The sequence below is a fragment of the Zootermopsis nevadensis genome, unplaced genomic scaffold, assembly GCF_977971745.1.
Source record: "Zootermopsis nevadensis isolate Lab colony 2312 unplaced genomic scaffold, Znev_1.0 Znev_ptg000007l, whole genome shotgun sequence".
In the NCBI taxonomy this organism is placed as follows: Eukaryota; Metazoa; Arthropoda; class Insecta; order Blattodea; family Termopsidae; genus Zootermopsis; species Zootermopsis nevadensis.
The window spans coordinates 9,200,056-9,219,006 of record NW_028259139.1 but is presented as its reverse complement, the minus strand read 5'-3'; the positions used below and the strand labels follow the sequence as shown (position 1 = coordinate 9,219,006).

Below are 18,951 nucleotides of genomic sequence, written 5' to 3'. Positions count from 1 at the left end.
GTCTGATCTGTAAAATAATATCCACAATGAAATTAATTTTAGAATTTCGAGCTAATGTTTTAATTTATTCGTCATTCATTATTTAACAACGCTGCTTCAACTACAGCAGTTATAAAGCAGAGGACTTGAAAACTTAAAATCGCTGTTGAGTGGGTATCACTCCTATTTCGTGTCTCAAAGTTTGTTTTATAATTTATACCAAGAGACCAGCTATTTTGAATGTTTTTTTCGTGATTTTTCTCTGCCCATCCAAGCAAATGCAAGGATAGTATCTTTAATTAGGTCACGGCCACTTCCTCCTATGTCCCCTCCAGTTCATTATTCATTCGACGCTACGTAGCCTGAGCTAATGACAACATCTTTAAATAAGTCGCAAATAAATTAAACAGTACTTGTGTATAGTCTTTGGTGATACATTTTATGGAGCTGTTGCGGTTTTCAATGGAGAGACTGAAGTAAATCACGAGAATCCTTAGTGAATGTAGCTTGTGATGAACCTAGATTCGAATCGGGTACTGCACTAAGCCGCTTGGTAAGGAAGGCGACGTATAGATTTATCTCAAGATTGTGAAAGTTTGAGAATCATAGAAGTTTTCAGTTGGAGAATTTATTTTTGTCACTTTCGCTGTGAAGAAATATTCGAAAGCCTCTCGTCTGAGGGCTTGGGTGTTGAACAACCTGGTGCGTTGTGAAGAGAATTTCTAGCGCTTGTTAGGTTAACATGTCCACCGTGATGCGTCACCGAAATGCACTTGACCGAGTCATATGACATCCCGTGACAGATACAAGTGGAATTCTGACCAATGTCTGTGTTTCTCACCCCCTAAAATAGGTTAGAACGACAAGATATATGTACCTTCATGAGGAATTTAAAATGGGCTGTTGCACGAAATTCCAAACCCCAAAAAGATTATTTTTTGGTTTATAACATTTTATAGAAAATTCTTGTCTATATAGAATTAGTTGATTAAATAATTCTATCTCATCATGTCTTGCGGGACATGAGAAACCCACGATAAATCTGTCATTATAAGACAGTTTTGAAAATACATAATTTCATATGAATCTAGTTTATGAAAATACGTAAGAGGAGTCTTGATTGTGAAACAGGAAATGATTTTGTGAGATTTGATGTTTTTTACGGTGGTGGTGATGATGCGTACTTGTGGACACAGCCCTGAAGATGGAAACATTACGTATATCCGAAAAATTGGCATCTACGTACGAGTTTACTAGGCGCCAAAACTTAGAAGAACAACAACGGGTTTCATTTATTTTGAATGTAAGGTTCTCTTTTGACTCAGCTACACTGCCCTCTGAAATGAGGGAACATTAAAATGTGTGTTCGCAATGTATTGACCTTTTAAATCACGAAGTTTTCATGAATTATGCTTCGAGTTCAGACCGTACTGAAAATAAAACAACATTGCAAAGGTCAACTAGTTAACGCTGTTTAAGGAAATAAACGCTGTTTACAGTGAGAATCATACGAAAGTTACTGCTGTGTCTTAAAGAGTAAATACCCGGAATTTGAAGTAGCCGCACTTGATCACACACAGATTTTTGAAAAGCCTAAGTAAATACAAGGTAACTGCGGATGCAGGAAAATTAATTTAATACAAAATTTAAATTATTTATTAGCGTGATTTCAAGACTTGTCTGTACTATGTGTGATAACGGCAAATAAAATCACTTTCGGGATAGAAATTACGAAGGTCGTAGTTTAATCATCGTTACCCAAGGATGCAAATTTAATATAAAAATCCAATTCTGTTAATTCCTTTGAAAGTAAAAGTTAAAACTTCTATGAAAAGAGTTTATATCCCAACGAGAGCAGACATTAGCGTCATAAGTAATCCGATTATAAAGTCTTCTTATGGTACAGACGCTGATATTGCTAAACAAATGTGTATAAAACCTTCATCCACTCTTAATTCACTATCGTTTCTAGGTACATTTGCTCTTTTGTGTTTCCCATCTTGAAACAGAACATGAACTGTGTTACTACGTTATGAACACACCAGTTAGCAACATTAATTTCTTTCTTTATCTTCTTATTTATCGTCTTGTCTCTTATTGCATCTCTTTCTTCCTCTTCATTCATTATCATCCTATCATACATGCCAAAATCCTATATTTGGTTATGCAGAGACATAAGCGTGACGTAATAAAAGTAGGAGATGGGAAATTATGCATTACAGATTATGACAATAAATACGCTGCTTCAGGTATTATAATTCTTCAATAAAGTGTGATGTTAGTTTTGCTGCTATGATTCGTAACTCTTCGCATGCATAAGGGTATATACCTACGTTTAAAAGGAACGTACTGACTCCATCGTCAGTTGTGTTCCTCTGAAAAGCGTTGGTATCTACCCACAAGTCCACACGGCATTAAAATCCAGAAAACCAACATTGACATCTTGACAAACACGAGAACCTCAAATCTCATTTAGTGTCTGATGTTTTTAAAATGGCTACTTTAAGGTTAGGGGATCTGTTTGCTCGATTTGAAGTCGTTGTACCATGATTTCGGCTTGGAATGGGCTTTCGTGGATGCAGTGGGCTCTGAACGGGAGAAAATATATGCTTAATCTCGGAAAGGATCACAAAGGAGAAAATGGTATGGGGGCCATGTTCTTTTTAATCGAGCTCAAATAAACGCCTCTGTTTTAATGTTCCTGCCTCCACTGTACACAGCCGGGGTAGCAATCTGGACCGTATAAAGTCTTGGGAGGGAATCAGGGGTGAGGATTTCTCGTCAAGCTGGGTTCACAACGACATTCTAAAACATACGTAAAGTTTTTCTTCATCATCAAAGAGTCATGCTATTTTCGACCTCATAACAGCCTGTTTAAAGCTATAAAGACCATCTGCTCTAATAATCAATAATTTTTCATTATATTTTTGTGGGTTTTATATGGTTCTTGCTGTAAACAGTGATTATTTCCTTAAATAGTTTTGACCATTTGGTCTTTGTACCGGTGAAGTGTTATGTTTTCCCCGTGGTACGGACTGAATTTTTTGACATTGTTTAGAGAGCTTCGGTTTCAAAGGTCTTCCTCGGTTTCTTAATTCATTTGATTTGTGATTTTTAAAAATATATTTGTAAGACATTATTTTGGCATCCTGTCAGTTTGTTGAATCAATAGCTTTTATGTTTCAAAGATTTTTTCAATAAGGTTGAACTTTGAATTCTTGTAATATATATGTTTCTTTTATAACCGACCCGAGTGTGTTTGGATGTTCTGACGAATTTCAGCGGCTGTAACTTTGTTTCATCTGTTGCTTTCATTGTTGGTATTTTTTTCTCACTCTTTCACAAAATTGTCTGTAAAGTTAGGATATTACATGAATATTTCCGTCTTCTGGGTTGTTGCGCTGTGTAGTCTGGTCGATGTTAACCAACGTTTCAGAGGTCATACTGCCTCCGTCATCAGGGCGATGAGTATGAAGATTTCTGTCTTCTGGGTTGTTGCGCTGTGTAGTCTGGTCGATGTTTACCAACGTTTCAGAGGTCATACTGCCTCCGTCATCAGGGCGATGAACAGGATATTACATATTTTAGCCTAGTTTTCATTTTGGGATTTTGACTGTTTGATGTTTCTGTTGATAAGAACTGTAACTTTTTTTGTAGAAAGACATTTTGCATTCCAAATAATTTACAAATCTAATTTGTTACGTTTCTATTATTATATTTTTTATATATTATGTATTATTTTATTTTCATGTTGAAACTTATATCCCATAAAGAAAACTAAAATGCAACAATAATAAATATTTTATTATATCGTGAAAAATCCAAGAACTTAACGTCCAAATGACCGAAAAGCGCGGTTTTTTGGTTTTTTATTATTGTCGATTAGGTTTTTGCTATAAGGGAGAGTCAGTAGATCCGAATGTGATAGCCCAGTCGCACAATGTCACCAGAAGCGTCTAGGTATATCAAAGGAACTAAATAATGTAAGATTTGAGGTTTTCACGGCGGTGAGTAAGAAGATTTCTGTCTTGCGCTGTGCAGTCTGGTAGAAGTTTATCAACGTTTCGGATATCCTTGCTGTCTCCATCATCAGGGCGATGCGGCACAACAACCCAGGAGACAGAAATCTTCGAACTAAATAATCTCTGATGTGGGATATCTGAACAGTGTAAGGATGCCCCATCAACTAACTTTTGCTGTGAAGTGTATTGGATGGAGTTGGTTTTACTAGAACATTATATCAAGTGAAGAACGTTGACTGTAAGGGATTCGTGGATGATGAAGCATGCTTGTGTGTAAACGACACACCGCTTGGGAGTCTGTTAAATCTTTATGTTTGGTAATCTCCCTCATATAGATTTCTTTTAAACCTTCCTTACATCTTTCTTGTCAATTTTCTAAGAAGTGACTTAAGGCGATGTTTTCGTATCAGGTTAAACAGCGGTTTACTTAGAGAAATTGCTGACTCCATCTTTGAATCTCGCAGTTGCGACTATCGACTACAAATTAGAATAAGCCATTACGTGTGAAGAGATAACGGCCCAGGGGTGGTGAAACTTGAAGAAGAAGTGTCAACACTCTAATAGTATTAAACTGTGATGGTATGGAGAGGAAGACATGAATAATTTCGACATAGTAAAGCAATTATATTAAGTAATTCAAAAGTGTTAGGTAGTCGAGAAGGGAAAAGTGAATTTATCACGCCTCTGTTTCGTGCATTGCATGATAATTTATAGGAACAACTAGAAAATTGTTTGAATATGTGAAAATTTACAGAATTTGAGAAAGAAAATAATAATTAAGTTTAATTTGTAATGGAACAGAAATTAAATTTTGAAGGTGATTTTTATCATTTGCTTCAGAACATCTTATGATCATGATGTGATCCTTCAACAGAACAGATGAGTGTGTTCTGGGATGTTGTGCCATGTCTTCCGGTAGACGTTTCAGAAGTGATTACTGCCTCCATCATATCGCTATAATTATGCACCTCTGAAACGTCGGTAAACTTCTACCAGACTCGGCACAGCGCCCCAGAAGACTGTCATTGTCATTATTAGAATTTCGTTTCTTACTTTTCACGTCATTTTTGTCATTCTGTATTAATTTTATTTCTTCCCTGGGTTCGGAAAGTGAAAAACAATCTAGGCCTGATGTTTGTTACCTCCATTCCTGACACCCTAACACGAAGTCCTGGCTGCTTCCACGGACAGAAATCCTCTTCAATACTTGGGTTTCGCAGGAGGAATAAAACTGAATCCAGATTGCATCATGAAGGGTTGCCAGGTCTACAACAGAAGTCCCTCCCTCTCACATCTAAACTCTGCCCTCTTCTGGGTCCACTTTACATCTAAATAGCTCCCCTGCTCTCATTCCACTTCCCCCCGTTTTGGTCCGTTCTGCTAGCATAAAGTCAATTTCCCCCCACCCCGAAACCTTCTCGAAATCCGGAGTTAGGGAATGTGATGCTGTTCGAGTCTTTCAGTTAGATGGACCCAAACGGTGCTCAATGCCCACAAATGCAAATATTAGGGCTGTGTACAAAGTTTCGAGTTTCCTTTTACCATGTGATCGTGTTTACCATCTTTCCAAACCAAGTTCTGAGACAAAACGGAGCGCGAACTTTGCTTTCTTTGAACAAAATATTGAAAGTTTCAGAAATAATATTCTTTTAGAACTTAAATTAAGATTTCAGTAAAGCGTCTTCACAAATCGAAGTATGCTTAGAATATTTTCATCTTATTGACATTTTATAAAATGTCGAAGGCAATCTGCCGGGTGAGGAGGCTTGCGTGCTCAAATGACCCTTAGGGCTATGCCAGCCGGAGCTTCGGCTCATGGTAGGGTCACCCAAGCCGGACAGGTCTCAGGCGATGTGCTAGACTAAGAGTGATACCCTGGTCCTCCAGGTTGGGGGGTTGGGCGTAAGCCTAACAACCTTTTACCGTAAAAAACATCGTTACGAAAAAATTAACTTAGCCTCGGACCAGGACGGACTCTTTGGCACGAACAAGGCAACTGAAAAAGGGCATGAGATTTGGTACTTGGAGCATTAGGAGCCTCTATAGGGCTGGGGCCCTGAAATCAGTGAGTAAGGAATTAGAGAATTATAAGTTAGACTTAGTGGCAGTGCAGGAAGTGCGATGGGAGGGGGAGGGCACGATCCCAGTGGACAATTTTACATTTTTCTATGAAAAGGGGAATGACAATCATCATTTAGGGACGGGTGTTTTTGTTCATAGCAGAATTAGGGCAGCAGTTAAGAGAGTAGAATTTGTTAGTGACCGGTTGTCTTACGTAATTTTGGAAGGACGTTGGTGCGACATCATTGTCCTTCATGTTCATGCCCCAACTGAGGACAAAAGCGATGATATCAAGGATAGCTTTTATGAAGAACTGGAATCAGTATTTGATACATTTGGCAAGTATCACATGAAAATTCTGCTAGGAGATTTCAATGCAAAAATTGGGAGGGAGGATATCTTAAAACCCACAATAGGCAGCGAGAGTCTCCATGCACTTAGTAATGATAACGGTGTTAGAGCAGTAACCTTCGCTACGTCAAAAGATTTAATTGTGAAAAGTACAAAATTTCCACACGGTGATGTTCATGTTGACCGTACAGTAATGGTTGATATAAATACAAAATAACGTTCAATTAAATTCACAACGTTAAGCGTGTCTGTAATATTACAAAAACTTGTAATCCGTAATGGTGACCTGAAAAATATCGAAAGTAACATAAATTTTCAGTTCCTTCGGACAGAGCAACACAAAATACATTTGTAACCAAGAAATATACATTTTCACAAAATTTGCAGCCAGTAAATGAAACATGATTGTAATAGTTACAAAATGAGACAGGATAATAATAGGCTATTCATGAGATTTTAAAAAATTATGGACACATTTGAAAATGCCCTATTAGATTAGTAAAACTGCTTTACTGACACTGGTTGTAAAGGATACATTTTTGGGGAATCACACGTTTATTATATCTGTTCTTCACCTTCCAACCGACGTTGGTTGACAATGCAGTGAATTCTATTCACTAACATGAGATACCGGGTGAAGATGTCGAATATAAGGGCATGGTTCAGTCTTCACTTTGTTTCCAAAAAAGACTGAATGTGCCTTATATCTGAGCCCACGAATCATAGAAAATCCGTTTTCACTGGTACTGTATAGGAGCATAGTCCCCGTCTACATTGAGAATCAGTTGTAAGTCAGAATTACAAAATGCAGTAAATGATTGTTAAAGAACTGGCCTTTAAATGTTAACCCTTTAAAGCCCAATGGCAACTATACTTACCAGCTGCTCTAGCAATTTAACTCACTAATGAGCAGACCTAATTCTTCATTTTATATTGGTGTGTTTTGTGTGATTCTCAGAATAAACAGAGGCTGTTCCTGAAACTTAATTAACCAGTTGATCTTTGTAATGGTGAGCTGTTGTGTTTTCTTTTCGGTACGAACCAAATGCTTAAATATTACTTAGAATAGCTTCACTCCAAAGGGTTAAATTCGTTCTACTTTCTTTGTTAATAAAAGCACTTCGGATCACATAAAGCAGATTATTAGAGTCATGTTATTTTTGGAGGAGTGAAAGAGGACTTCTTTCAAGATAATAAAGAATTAGTCAATAGTCTAGAAACGTAGTAGTGTGACCAGGAGACAGATGCCCTTCTGTTTTAAAATAACATTAAACTAAGAAGAGGTCGAATGTGTGGGTTTTCCAACGTGTTACAGTTTATTATTTATTTTATATAACTACTGCATTTTACGAGCCGGGATAACTCAGTCAGAAAATTGGCAAGCTACGGGCTGGGCTACTGGGGTTCGATCTCGGCCCCCCCAATGACCTACATGACGTGTAGAGGGACAGCGATACTTTAATTTTTTATTGATTGTTGCAGTAATTTACATAAACATACCACCAACCTTTATATATGAGTAATTTTACATAATAATCGTCATTATAGAAAGTGTAACAAACTTTTGTTCAATTTGTTCTCATTAACTGGATTTCAATTTTTTGCAATAATTACTTCTGTGAATGTCAATGAGTTTCTTCAAGATAAAGTACGTAGTCGCTAACATTACAAGGACGAACATCACAATTACTGTCATGACATCTAGCAGAAGGTATTGGTACCAAGTAAGATCCACTGCAGCAGAACGCAAATGCGACGCCCCACGATGTCTGATGACGTACTCAGTCCAAAAAATGACGGTCTCAAGTGGTGACTGGGGTCTGTCGCGGAATCGACGCGATAACTCTTTAGCATTCTTCTGGTAACTGAAATAATTGGTTGGAAATGCAAAGTATCAGATTTTACTTACATCTCTTTTTAACACCTTCTAGCAATTTTTTCCAGATTAATGTAGCCTGTCTAGTTAGTTAAATATATCCTTTAAAACAGAAACAATGTATTGGACCTAGAAATAAAAAAGTAGCCGAGGTATAATTTTCAGTAGTTCAACTAAGGTTCGAACCTTGTCACTTTCGAGTGGAAGACAAGTTTGTTGGTGTTTAATCAACCTGGAAAGACACTAATACTTGTTTTATACATGGAATTAAAAATTTGTGGAAAGCAGTTTTAGAATTGTCTATCTTAAAACTAGAATCTGTAAGAAGTTTCTGTCTTCTGGGTTGTTGCGCTGTGTAGTGATGAATTCATCGCCCTGATGACGGAGGCAGTATGACCTCTGAAACGTTGGCAAACATCTACCATACTACACAGCGCAAGAACCCAGAAGACAGAAATCTTCATAGAATTTGTAATTTATTATTACATTCTACCTGGGGTCATGTAGAACCATCTTCAGTGCATTCGACAGGCTCTCTTTTGTGATAGACTCATATTTTAACATGACAGAAAAGCCCCTGAGTATGCAATTGTTGATATTAAGCTCCTGGTCAGCAAAGAAGGGAATTGCGATCATGGGAACCCCTGCGTGGACAGCTTCCTGTGTCCCCATGAGTCCCCCGTGGGTTATGAAAACGCGGACATTTGGGTGACCTGTAGAGATGTAGGAAAATGTCGCATCAGACTAACTGTGGTAGCAGCAGGCCCGGAACATCAGGTCGACTAATGTCAAAACCCGTATTTAAGACAATTCAATGAAAATCCAAGTCATATAATCGAAGATCCGATCCGTCTTAATGTTATCCTCCCTTCTACTTCTCGACTAGGAGATAATTTGGAGAATAAAATGTTAAATGACGTTGTTCTTCAGTTTCGCCACCGTTTCCAAGTGAGTCGTCTTAACGCTGGTGTTAACTTTGTTTTATTTTCGTAGTATGACCTGAGTTTCGTCCAGAAACGAATAGAAAACTTCTCAAAAATATAGTCCCTCTTTGAAGTAACGATTCAAAAATTCTAAAGAGGCCATACTTTTCCTTTTTTATTTCATTACAAAATAATAAATTAACTGACATGTTATGTTAAGAAAATGTGTTTACAATTTGTAAAAATAGGCAATTACTGTAAGGCCACACCAACTCGGAAACGGCGTTGAATCTGGCAACATTCTGAGCTCTGGTGCAGTGTAGACCCTTATGTAGACACCAACGTTTCGCAGAAACTTCTACACTGCGCCACAACCCAGAACAGAACATAAACTTACTTAATATTTCGAATTGTGGTAACCACCAAGCGGTTCTGACGTTCGGCAGACTGACATTTCTGTCTGTCTTCCACACGACGCTCTGAGGAAGTTGTGAGAACACGGCAGTGAAGATTTCGAACTTGTCCTCTGGCAGTGTTCCTCCCATAATCACGGATCCGAAGCTAAAGTATATAACTCCTTCTGTGGCTTTGTCCAAAAAATTCTTCAGATCCTGTTAACAGATGAATAGTATTAAAATAAGTTGTTGAAAATATAAACATATTATAAAAGCGTCTGGGGTGGGATCGTCCGTGTCGTCTTCATCGTCGGGGTCAATGTAGGGAATGGTCATTCCTCATACTAGCACTAAACGCTGATTTATAACTGGGCATTGATATGGCCGATCTCTTAAGAGGGTATTATAAAATTCATTCGCCGTGAAATTTCAAATCATACATTTGCGAAGTACATAATAATTAACATTGTACTAAAAGTTACGTATGAAGTATAACCAGATGTTTCTCTGTATTTATTGAAAAGTCAGTAGTTTTTCGGCTGTCAAGAATGTTCATTATCGTTCTACAAAAGCTCACAAATGAACCCTATCCTAAGCTGCCTTAGTAAAGCCAACACAGCAAATTAGCCCTTTACGTAACAGACACAACCGAACAGGTATTCCATAAATTTTACTTTAGGACGGAACAGGATTCAGTTGTTGGAACATGTTCTGTTGGAAGTACAAGGCAGATTAAGGAAAACCATTAACACACGTACAGCTTACCTCTGGTAACTTCCCACCATGCTGTATATGGAGTCCTCCAACTTCAACGACTCCTGGAACTGTAGGTCTTGGGTTAGTCAGACTGAAATGACTGTTGACCAGAATAAGACTTGTTCTTTTCTTCAATTCTGATAATGGAGGTATATCTTGACCATAATATTTTTTGGACAATTTATCCCATGGTAATTCAGCAAACATGTAATGCCCCAGTTTTAAAATTTCCGTAAAAACCGTATTTATAATTCTCTGACCAATCGTCATGTGGTGCGTATATGGTAGGAAAAAATTAGACGTGTACGCTGGATGATCAGGATTCATAATTCGATCATTTCCCCACGGTAGCATTACACTGGAGGTCATACTTATGAACGGGGCTTTGAAACGATGTGAGAAACCAATCAAACAATCTACAGCAAACAATTCTGTTATTATAAGATCATATGTCTCATTACTGTGAAGTAATTCTTGTAGTTTGGGATGTTCCATCAGAATCTCACACATATCTACAGATGTCTGAAAGACGAACCTCAATACATTATCATATTTTCCAAATTCCACAGCACCAGGAACCGTGAAATTGTTAAATACTGCAGGTATTGAGCCTTCCACGCTGATATCGGTGTAGTTTGGAACCGGGTTCTTTTGTGGAAAGTGTCCAACGACGTGTACCTGATGACCTCGGGCAGCAAGACCTTTGAGTAAAGCTTCGAACATGACGAAGTGACTTCTGCCATTGAAGTTGAAGAGACCCAGTATTCTTGCAGATTTTGAGTCGCCAATACATACACTGGCGACTAAAACACTCAGCACAAACACTGCATAGCACCTCATCTTCTACAATAAAAAATGAGATATATCCAAAACACGTTATAATCTTCTGAAGGGGGGGGGGAACTTTTATAAGGTATATTTCTGTTTTTAGGGACTAGAAGGAGGAAAATATTAAGTTTGTGAAATTATCACTGAGCCGTGTCAAATTCTGAGATACGTTATCTAAACTTGTAAAATATTTTACATAACTCAATTGTTTTTAAATCACTCTTCACTTCAGAACATGGTTACCGTTATGTCTTACGATGTTGCTATATGTCCAACGTAAGTCGAATAAAACACTGACGCCAACTGATTGAGCTCTGTCTTCGGTCAATTAATGTGAATGATTTTGTACGAACAATTGTGTTGTTATCAAGATCGTGCCAGTGACATATAATGGCTTCAGCAACGCCCAATAAAAAGTAACCTAAAATAATTCGTTTATCAATAAGGAAGAAGCTTGAAGCATCTAGTTGATTAGGAGGGGGGGATTTGTGACGTGGTACACTTCGGGAGAGTGGCAGAGTATATATCGTTGACTATTGTAATATTTTCTGTCGTTTTTAGAGCAACTCGTTAATTTTTTTTTCCAGTCTCCTATTCTTTCTCTGGTCAAAATATTTTCATCACTACTTGTTCTCAAATACCCTGATCGTATATTCATTTTCTAGTGAGATACACCAAGTTTCAAACCCATACAAAATGACGGGTAGAATTAGTAGGATTTGGTGTTTTCACTTCGGTAAGTCCGAAGATGGCTGTCTTCTGGGTTGTCACGTCGTGTAGTGTGGTAGAAAATTACATACGTTTTAGAGGTTCTTGCTGCCTCCATCATCAGGGCGGCGCAACAACCCATAAGACAACCATCATCTGGTAAAATTATTTCTGTAACTTACTTTCTTTTCTCATTATCTGGGTTGGAGATAAATACGTAATTCTGAATTGCATGATAGTAGCCATATCACAACTTAAAATCTTATCCTAAATATTTCGTGATTATAATTTTGAGTTGCTTTTGAAGTTTCCTAATTTTTGTATTTCACAACATTTTCTTATTATGATTTTTCCCTGACGAAATGTGAACAAACATACAATATATATAATATAATCATCTTTCTCTGTGTTCATTTCCAGGTCACCATTCTTGCCGTCGTATTATATACTTATTTATTTATGTTTACTCGTAGTAAATTAAAGTTGTCACCAGTAGATCAGAAGCTAGTTTGTTCAATGCAATTCCGAAACTTTCATTTCTTAGCTCTGTAAAAGCATTGTCCAAAGTTAAGTTGAAAATTTGCTTCACAAATGGATTTAATATAATTTAATGTCCTGAAATTTAAAATATTAACTTATATTGAGTAATAACAAAAAATAGGGATTTTAATAAATCATTACAATAAGGCCCAACATTCGTAAAAACTTTACCATGGCAACTTTTATAACAACACATACCTTAATATTATCGTATGAAGTTCTAAATTTCTTAACAGCAAATGATCACCAACCGAGCGACTAGAACCTTCCTATTGTATGATACAAGATGTATTGCTATACCACTTGCCTCGGCTGTCCACTGTGCTTCTTCAAGCATGAAAGCATGACTGTATTTCTACTTAAATAGTGTACGAAATTATCCTCATCCTCTCCTTCCCATGTCATTACGTAAGAAACTAATTATATTAAGGTAGCACAACCCTAGGGCCAAAGAACGCTGTACGCAATCCCCGCCACCTGACACAGAATTCGTCCAATACCTTGGCCTTTACAAAAAAAAAAAATTCTGGAACATCTTACGTTGAAGGTTTACCAAACGGCATGGTTTGGTCTTCACTTTGTTTCCAAAAAAGACTGAAAGTGCCGTATATCTAAGCCCACGAATCATAGAAAATCCGTTTTCACTGGTACTGTATAGGATCTTCATTCAGAATCAGTTGTAAGTCAGAATTACGAAATGCAGTAAATGATTGTTAAAGAACTGGCCTTTAAATGTTCAACATTTAAAGCCCATTGGCAACTATACTTACCAGCTGCTCTAGCAATTTAACTCACTAATGAGCAGACCTAAATCTTCATTTTATATTGGTGTGTTTTGTGTGATTCTCAGAATAAACAAAGGCTGTTCCTGAAACTGAATTAACCAATTGATCATTGTAATGGTGAGGTGTTGTTTTCTTTTCGGTACGAACCAAATGCTTAAATATTACTTAGAATAGCTTCACTCCAAAGGGTTAAATTCGTTCTACTTTCTTTGTTAATAAAAGCACTTCGGATCACATAAAGCAGATTATTAGAGTCATGTTATTTTTGGAGGAGTGAATGAGGACTTCTTTCAAGATAATATAGAATTAGTCATTAGTCTAGAAACGTAGTAGTGTGACCAGAAGACAGGGTGTCCTTCTGTTTTAAAATAATATTAAACTAAGGAGAGGTCGAATGTGTGGGTTTTCCAACGTGTTACAGTTAATTATTTATTTTATATTTGCAAGCTACGGGCTGGGCTACTGGGGTTCGATCTCGGCCCCCCCAATGACCTACATGACGTGTAGAGGGACAGCGATACTTTCATTTTTTATTGCTTGTTGCAGTAATTTACATAAACATACCACCAACCTTTATATATGAGTAATTTTACATAATAATCGTCATTATAGAAAGTGTAACAAGCTTTTGTTCAATTTGTTCTCATTAACTGGATTTCAATTTTTTGCAATAATTACTTTTGTAAATGTCAATGAGTTTCTTCAAGATAAAGTACGTAGTCGCTAACATTACGACGACGAACATCACAATTACTGTCATGACATCTAGCAGAAGGTATTGGTACCAAGTAAGATCCACTGCAGCAGAACGCAAATGCGACGCCCCACGATGTCTGATGACGTACTCAGTCCAAAAAATGACGGTCTCAAGTGGTGACTGGGGTCTGTCGCGGAATCGACGCGATAACTCTTTAGCATTCTTCTGGTAACTGAAATAATTGGTTGGAAATGCAAAGTATCAGATTTTACTTACATCTCTTTTTAACACCTTCTAGCAATTTTTTCCAGATTAATGTAGCCTGTCTAGTTAGTTAAATATATCCTTTAAAACAGAAACAATGTATTGGACCTAGAAATAAAAAAGTAGCCGAGGTATAATTTTCAGTAGTTCAACTAAGGTTCGAACCTTGTCACTTTCGAGTGGAAGACAAGTTTGTTGGTGTTTAATCAACCTGGAAAGACACTAATACTTGTTTTATACATGGAATTAAAAATTTGTGGAAAGCAGTTTTAGAATTGTCTATCTTAAAACTAGAATCTGTAAGAAGTTTCTGTCTTCTGGGTTGTTGCGCTGTGTAGTGATGAATTCATCGCCCTGATGACGGAGGCAGTATGACCTCTGAAACGTTGGCAAACATCTACCATACTACACAGCGCAAGAACCCAGAAGACAGAAATCTTCATAGAATTTGTAATTTATTATTACATTCTACCTGGGGTCATGTAGAACCATCTTCAGTGCATTCGACAGGCTCTCTTTTGTGATAGACTCATATTTTAACATGACAGAAAAGCCCCTGAGTATGCAATTGTTGATATTAAGCTCCTGGTCAGCAAAGAAGGGAATTGCGATCATGGGAACCCCTGCGTGGACAGCTTCCTGTGTCCCCATGAGTCCCCCGTGGGTTATGAAAACGCGGACATTTGGGTGACCTGTAGAGATGTAGGAAAATGTCGCATCAGACTAACTGTGGTAGCAGCAGGCCCGGAACATCAGGTCGACTAATGTCAAAACCCGTATTTAAGACAATTCAATGAAAATCCAAGTCATATAATCGAAGATCCGATCCGTCTTAATGTTATCCTCCCTTCTACTTCTCGACTAGGAGATAATTTGGAGAATAAAATGTTAAATGACGTTGTTCTTCAGTTTCGCCACCGTTTCCAAGTGAGTCGTCTTAACGCTGGTGTTAACTTTGTTTTATTTTCGTAGTATGACCTGAGTTTCGTCCAGAAACGAATAGAAAACTTCTCAAAAATATAGTCCCTCTTTGAAGTAACGATTCAAAAATTCTAAAGAGGCCATACTTTTCCTTTTTTATTTCATTACAAAATAATAAATTAACTGACATGTTATGTTAAGAAAATGTGTTTACAATTTGTAAAAATAGGCAATTACTGTAAGGCCACACCAACTCGGAAACGGCGTTGAATCTGGCAACATTCTGAGCTCTGGTGCAGTGTAGACCCTTATGTAGACACCAACGTTTCGCAGAAACTTCTACACTGCGCCACAACCCAGAACAGAACATAAACTTACTTAATATTTCGAATTGTGGTAACCACCAAGCGGTTCTGACGTTCGGCAGACTGACATTTCTGTCTGTCTTCCACACGACGCTCTGAGGAAGTTGTGAGAACACGGCAGTGAAGATTTCGAACTTGTCCTCTGGCAGTGTTCCTCCCATAATCACGGATCCGAAGCTAAAGTATATAACTCCTTCTGTGGCTTTGTCCAAAAAATTCTTCAGATCCTGTTAACAGATGAATAGTATTAAAATAAGTTGTTGAAAATATAAACATATTATAAAAGCGTCTGGGGTGGGATCGTCCGTGTCGTCTTCATCGTCGGGGTCAATGTAGGGAATGGTCATTCCTCATACTAGCACTAAACGCTGATTTATAACTGGGCATTGATATGGCCGATCTCTTAAGAGGGTATTATAAAATTCATTCGCCGTGAAATTTCAAATCATACATTTGCGAAGTACATAATAATTAACATTGTACTAAAAGTTACGTATGAAGTATAACCAGATGTTTCTCTGTATTTATTGAAAAGTCAGTAGTTTTTCGGCTGTCAAGAATGTTCATTATCGTTCTACAAAAGCTCACAAATGAACCCTATCCTAAGCTGCCTTAGTAAAGCCAACACAGCAAATTAGCCCTTTACGTAACAGACACAACCGAACAGGTATTCCATAAATTTTACTTTAGGACGGAACAGGATTCAGTTGTTGGAACATGTTCTGTTGGAAGTACAAGGCAGATTAAGGAAAACCATTAACACACGTACAGCTTACCTCTGGTAACTTCCCACCATGCTGTATATGGAGTCCTCCAACTTCAACGACTCCTGGAACTGTAGGTCTTGGGTTAGTCAGACTGAAATGACTGTTGACCAGAATAAGACTTGTTCTTTTCTTCAATTCTGATAATGGAGGTATATCTTGACCATAATATTTTTTGGACAATTTATCCCATGGTAATTCAGCAAACATGTAATGCCCCAGTTTTAAAATTTCCGTAAAAACCGTATTTATAATTCTCTGACCAATCGTCATGTGGTGCGTATATGGTAGGAAAAAATTAGACGTGTACGCTGGATGATCAGGATTCATAATTCGATCATTTCCCCACGGTAGCATTACACTGGAGGTCATACTTATGAACGGGGCTTTGAAACGATGTGAGAAACCAATCAAACAATCTACAGCAAACAATTCTGTTATTATAAGATCATATGTCTCATTACTGTGAAGTAATTCTTGTAGTTTGGGATGTTCCATCAGAATCTCACACATATCTACAGATGTCTGAAAGACGAACCTCAATACATTATCATATTTTCCAAATTCCACAGCACCAGGAACCGTGAAATTGTTAAATACTGCAGGTATTGAGCCTTCCACGCTGATATCGGTGTAGTTTGGAACCGGGTTCTTTTGTGGAAAGTGTCCAACGACGTGTACCTGATGACCTCGGGCAGCAAGACCTTTGAGTAAAGCTTCGAACATGACGAAGTGACTTCTGCCATTGAAGTTGAAGAGACCCAGTATTCTTGCAGATTTTGAGTCGCCAATACATACACTGGCGACTAAAACACTCAGCACAAACACTGCATAGCACCTCATCTTCTACAATAAAAAATGAGATATATCCAAAACACGTTATAATCTTCTGAAGGGGGGGGGGAACTTTTATAAGGTATATTTCTGTTTTTAGGGACTAGAAGGAGGAAAATATTAAGTTTGTGAAATTATCACTGAGCCGTGTCAAATTCTGAGATACGTTATCTAAACTTGTAAAATATTTTACATAACTCAATTGTTTTTAAATCACTCTTCACTTCAGAACATGGTTACCGTTATGTCTTACGATGTTGCTATATGTCCAACGTAAGTCGAATAAAACACTGACGCCAACTGATTGAGCTCTGTCTTCGGTCAATTAATGTGAATGATTTTGTACGAACAATTGTGTTGTTATCAAGATCGTGCCAGTGACATATAATGGCTTCAGCAACGCCCAATAAAAAGTAACCTAAAATAATTCGTTTATCAATAAGGAAGAAGCTTGAAGCATCTAGTTGATTAGGAGGGGGGGATTTGTGACGTGGTACACTTCGGGAGAGTGGCAGAGTATATATCGTTGACTATTGTAATATTTTCTGTCGTTTTTAGAGCAACTCGTTAATTTTTTTTTCCAGTCTCCTATTCTTTCTCTGGTCAAAATATTTTCATCACTACTTGTTCTCAAATACCCTGATCGTATATTCATTTTCTAGTGAGATACACCAAGTTTCAAACCCATACAAAATGACGGGTAGAATTAGTAGGATTTGGTGTTTTCACTTCGGTAAGTCCGAAGATGGCTGTCTTCTGGGTTGTCACGTCGTGTAGTGTGGTAGAAAATTACATACGTTTTAGAGGTTCTTGCTGCCTCCATCATCAGGGCGGCGCAACAACCCATAAGACAACCATCATCTGGTAAAATTATTTCTGTAACTTACTTTCTTTTCTCATTATCTGGGTTGGAGATAAATACGTAATTCTGAATTGCATGATAGTAGCCATATCACAACTTAAAATCTTATCCTAAATATTTCGTGATTATAATTTTGAGTTGCTTTTGAAGTTTCCTAATTTTTGTATTTCACAACATTTTCTTATTATGATTTTTCCCTGACGAAATGTGAACAAACATACAATATATATAATATAATCATCTTTCTCTGTGTTCATTTCCAGGTCACCATTCTTGCCGTCGTATTATATACTTATTTATTTATGTTTACTCGTAGTAAATTAAAGTTGTCACCAGTAGATCAGAAGCTAGTTTGTTCAATGCAATTCCGAAACTTTCATTTCTTAGCTCTGTAAAAGCATTGTCCAAAGTTAAGTTGAAAATTTGCTTCACAAATGGATTTAATATAATTTAATGTCCTGAAATTTAAAATATTAACTTATATTGAGTAATAACAAAAAATAGGGATTTTAATAAATCATTACAATAAGGCCCAACATTCGTAAAAACTTTACCATGGCAACTTTTATAACAACACATACCTTAATATTATCGTATGAAGTTCTAAATTTCTTAACAGCAAATGATCACCAACCGAGCGACTAGAACCTTCCTATTGTATGATACAAGATGTATTGCTATACCACTTGCCTCGGCTGTCCACTGTGCTTCTTCAAGCATGAAAGCATGACTGTATTTCTACTTAAATAGTGTACGAAATTATCCTCATCCTCTCCTTCCCATGTCATTACGTAAGAAACTAATTATATTAAGGTAGCACAACCCTAGGGCCAAAGAACGCTGTACGCAATCCCCGCCACCTGACACAGAATTCGTCCAATACCTTGGCCTTTACAAAAAAAAAAAATTCTGGAACATCTTACGTTGAAGGTTTACCAAACGGCATGGTTTGGTCTTCACTTTGTTTCCAAAAAAGACTGAAAGTGCCGTATATCTAAGCCCACGAATCATAGAAAATCC

General features: G+C 37.3%; 3 protein-coding genes across 17 annotated transcripts in view; 1 reads left to right on the top strand and 2 right to left on the bottom strand.

The window, feature by feature from the left end:
* LOC110829088 (Dpr-interacting protein beta) overlaps window positions 1-18,951 on the top strand; it is a 281,343-nt gene that overhangs the window by 200,116 nt on the left and 62,276 nt on the right. The gene's annotated exons all lie outside the window — the stretch shown is intronic.
* Window positions 7,854-12,922, bottom strand: LOC147874601 (UDP-glycosyltransferase UGT5-like). Of its 2 annotated transcripts, XM_087344204.1 has the most exons (5): window positions 12,638-12,922; window positions 10,373-11,206; window positions 9,610-9,823; window positions 8,783-9,002; window positions 7,854-8,278 (listed from the first exon to the last, which is right to left on the bottom strand). In XM_087344204.1, exons 2-5 carry the CDS (start codon window positions 11,201-11,203, stop codon window positions 7,996-7,998), a joined length of 1,548 nt encoding a protein of 515 aa, XP_087200330.1. In that variant the 5' UTR covers window positions 11,204-11,206; window positions 12,638-12,922; the 3' UTR covers window positions 7,854-7,995. The 2 variants fall into 2 exon arrangements, with proteins under 2 accessions (XP_087200330.1, XP_087200331.1); XM_087344205.1 differs by lacking the exon at window positions 12,638-12,922 and having other exon boundaries at window positions 10,373-12,070.
* Window positions 13,727-18,674, bottom strand: LOC147874600 (UDP-glycosyltransferase UGT5-like). 2 transcript variants are annotated; one of them, XM_087344202.1, is made up of 5 exons: window positions 18,513-18,674; window positions 16,248-17,081; window positions 15,485-15,698; window positions 14,658-14,877; window positions 13,727-14,153 (listed from the first exon to the last, which is right to left on the bottom strand). In XM_087344202.1, the coding sequence occupies exons 2-5, from the start codon at window positions 17,076-17,078 to the stop codon at window positions 13,871-13,873; spliced, it is 1,548 nt and encodes a 515-aa protein (XP_087200328.1). In that variant the 5' UTR covers window positions 17,079-17,081; window positions 18,513-18,674; the 3' UTR covers window positions 13,727-13,870. The 2 variants fall into 2 exon arrangements, with proteins under 2 accessions (XP_087200328.1, XP_087200329.1); XM_087344203.1 differs by lacking the exon at window positions 18,513-18,674 and having other exon boundaries at window positions 16,248-17,945.

Bases quoted from the DNA above. Each gene is read 5' to 3' on its own strand.
- LOC147874601 (XM_087344204.1), bottom strand. From the start codon at position 11,203: ATGAGGTGCTATGCAGTGTTTGTGCTGAGTGTTTTAGTCGCCAGTGTA. The intron at 9,824-10,372 runs GTAAGCTGTACG...ATCTGTTAACAG, and splicing joins ATGGTGGGAAGTTACCAGAG to GATCTGAAGAATTTTTTGGA. The intron at 8,279-8,782 runs GTAGAATGTAAT...CAATTATTTCAG, and splicing joins ATGGTTCTACATGACCCCAG to TTACCAGAAGAATGCTAAAG.
- LOC147874600 (XM_087344202.1), bottom strand. From the start codon at position 17,078: ATGAGGTGCTATGCAGTGTTTGTGCTGAGTGTTTTAGTCGCCAGTGTA. The intron at 15,699-16,247 runs GTAAGCTGTACG...ATCTGTTAACAG, and splicing joins ATGGTGGGAAGTTACCAGAG to GATCTGAAGAATTTTTTGGA. The intron at 14,154-14,657 runs GTAGAATGTAAT...CAATTATTTCAG, and splicing joins ATGGTTCTACATGACCCCAG to TTACCAGAAGAATGCTAAAG.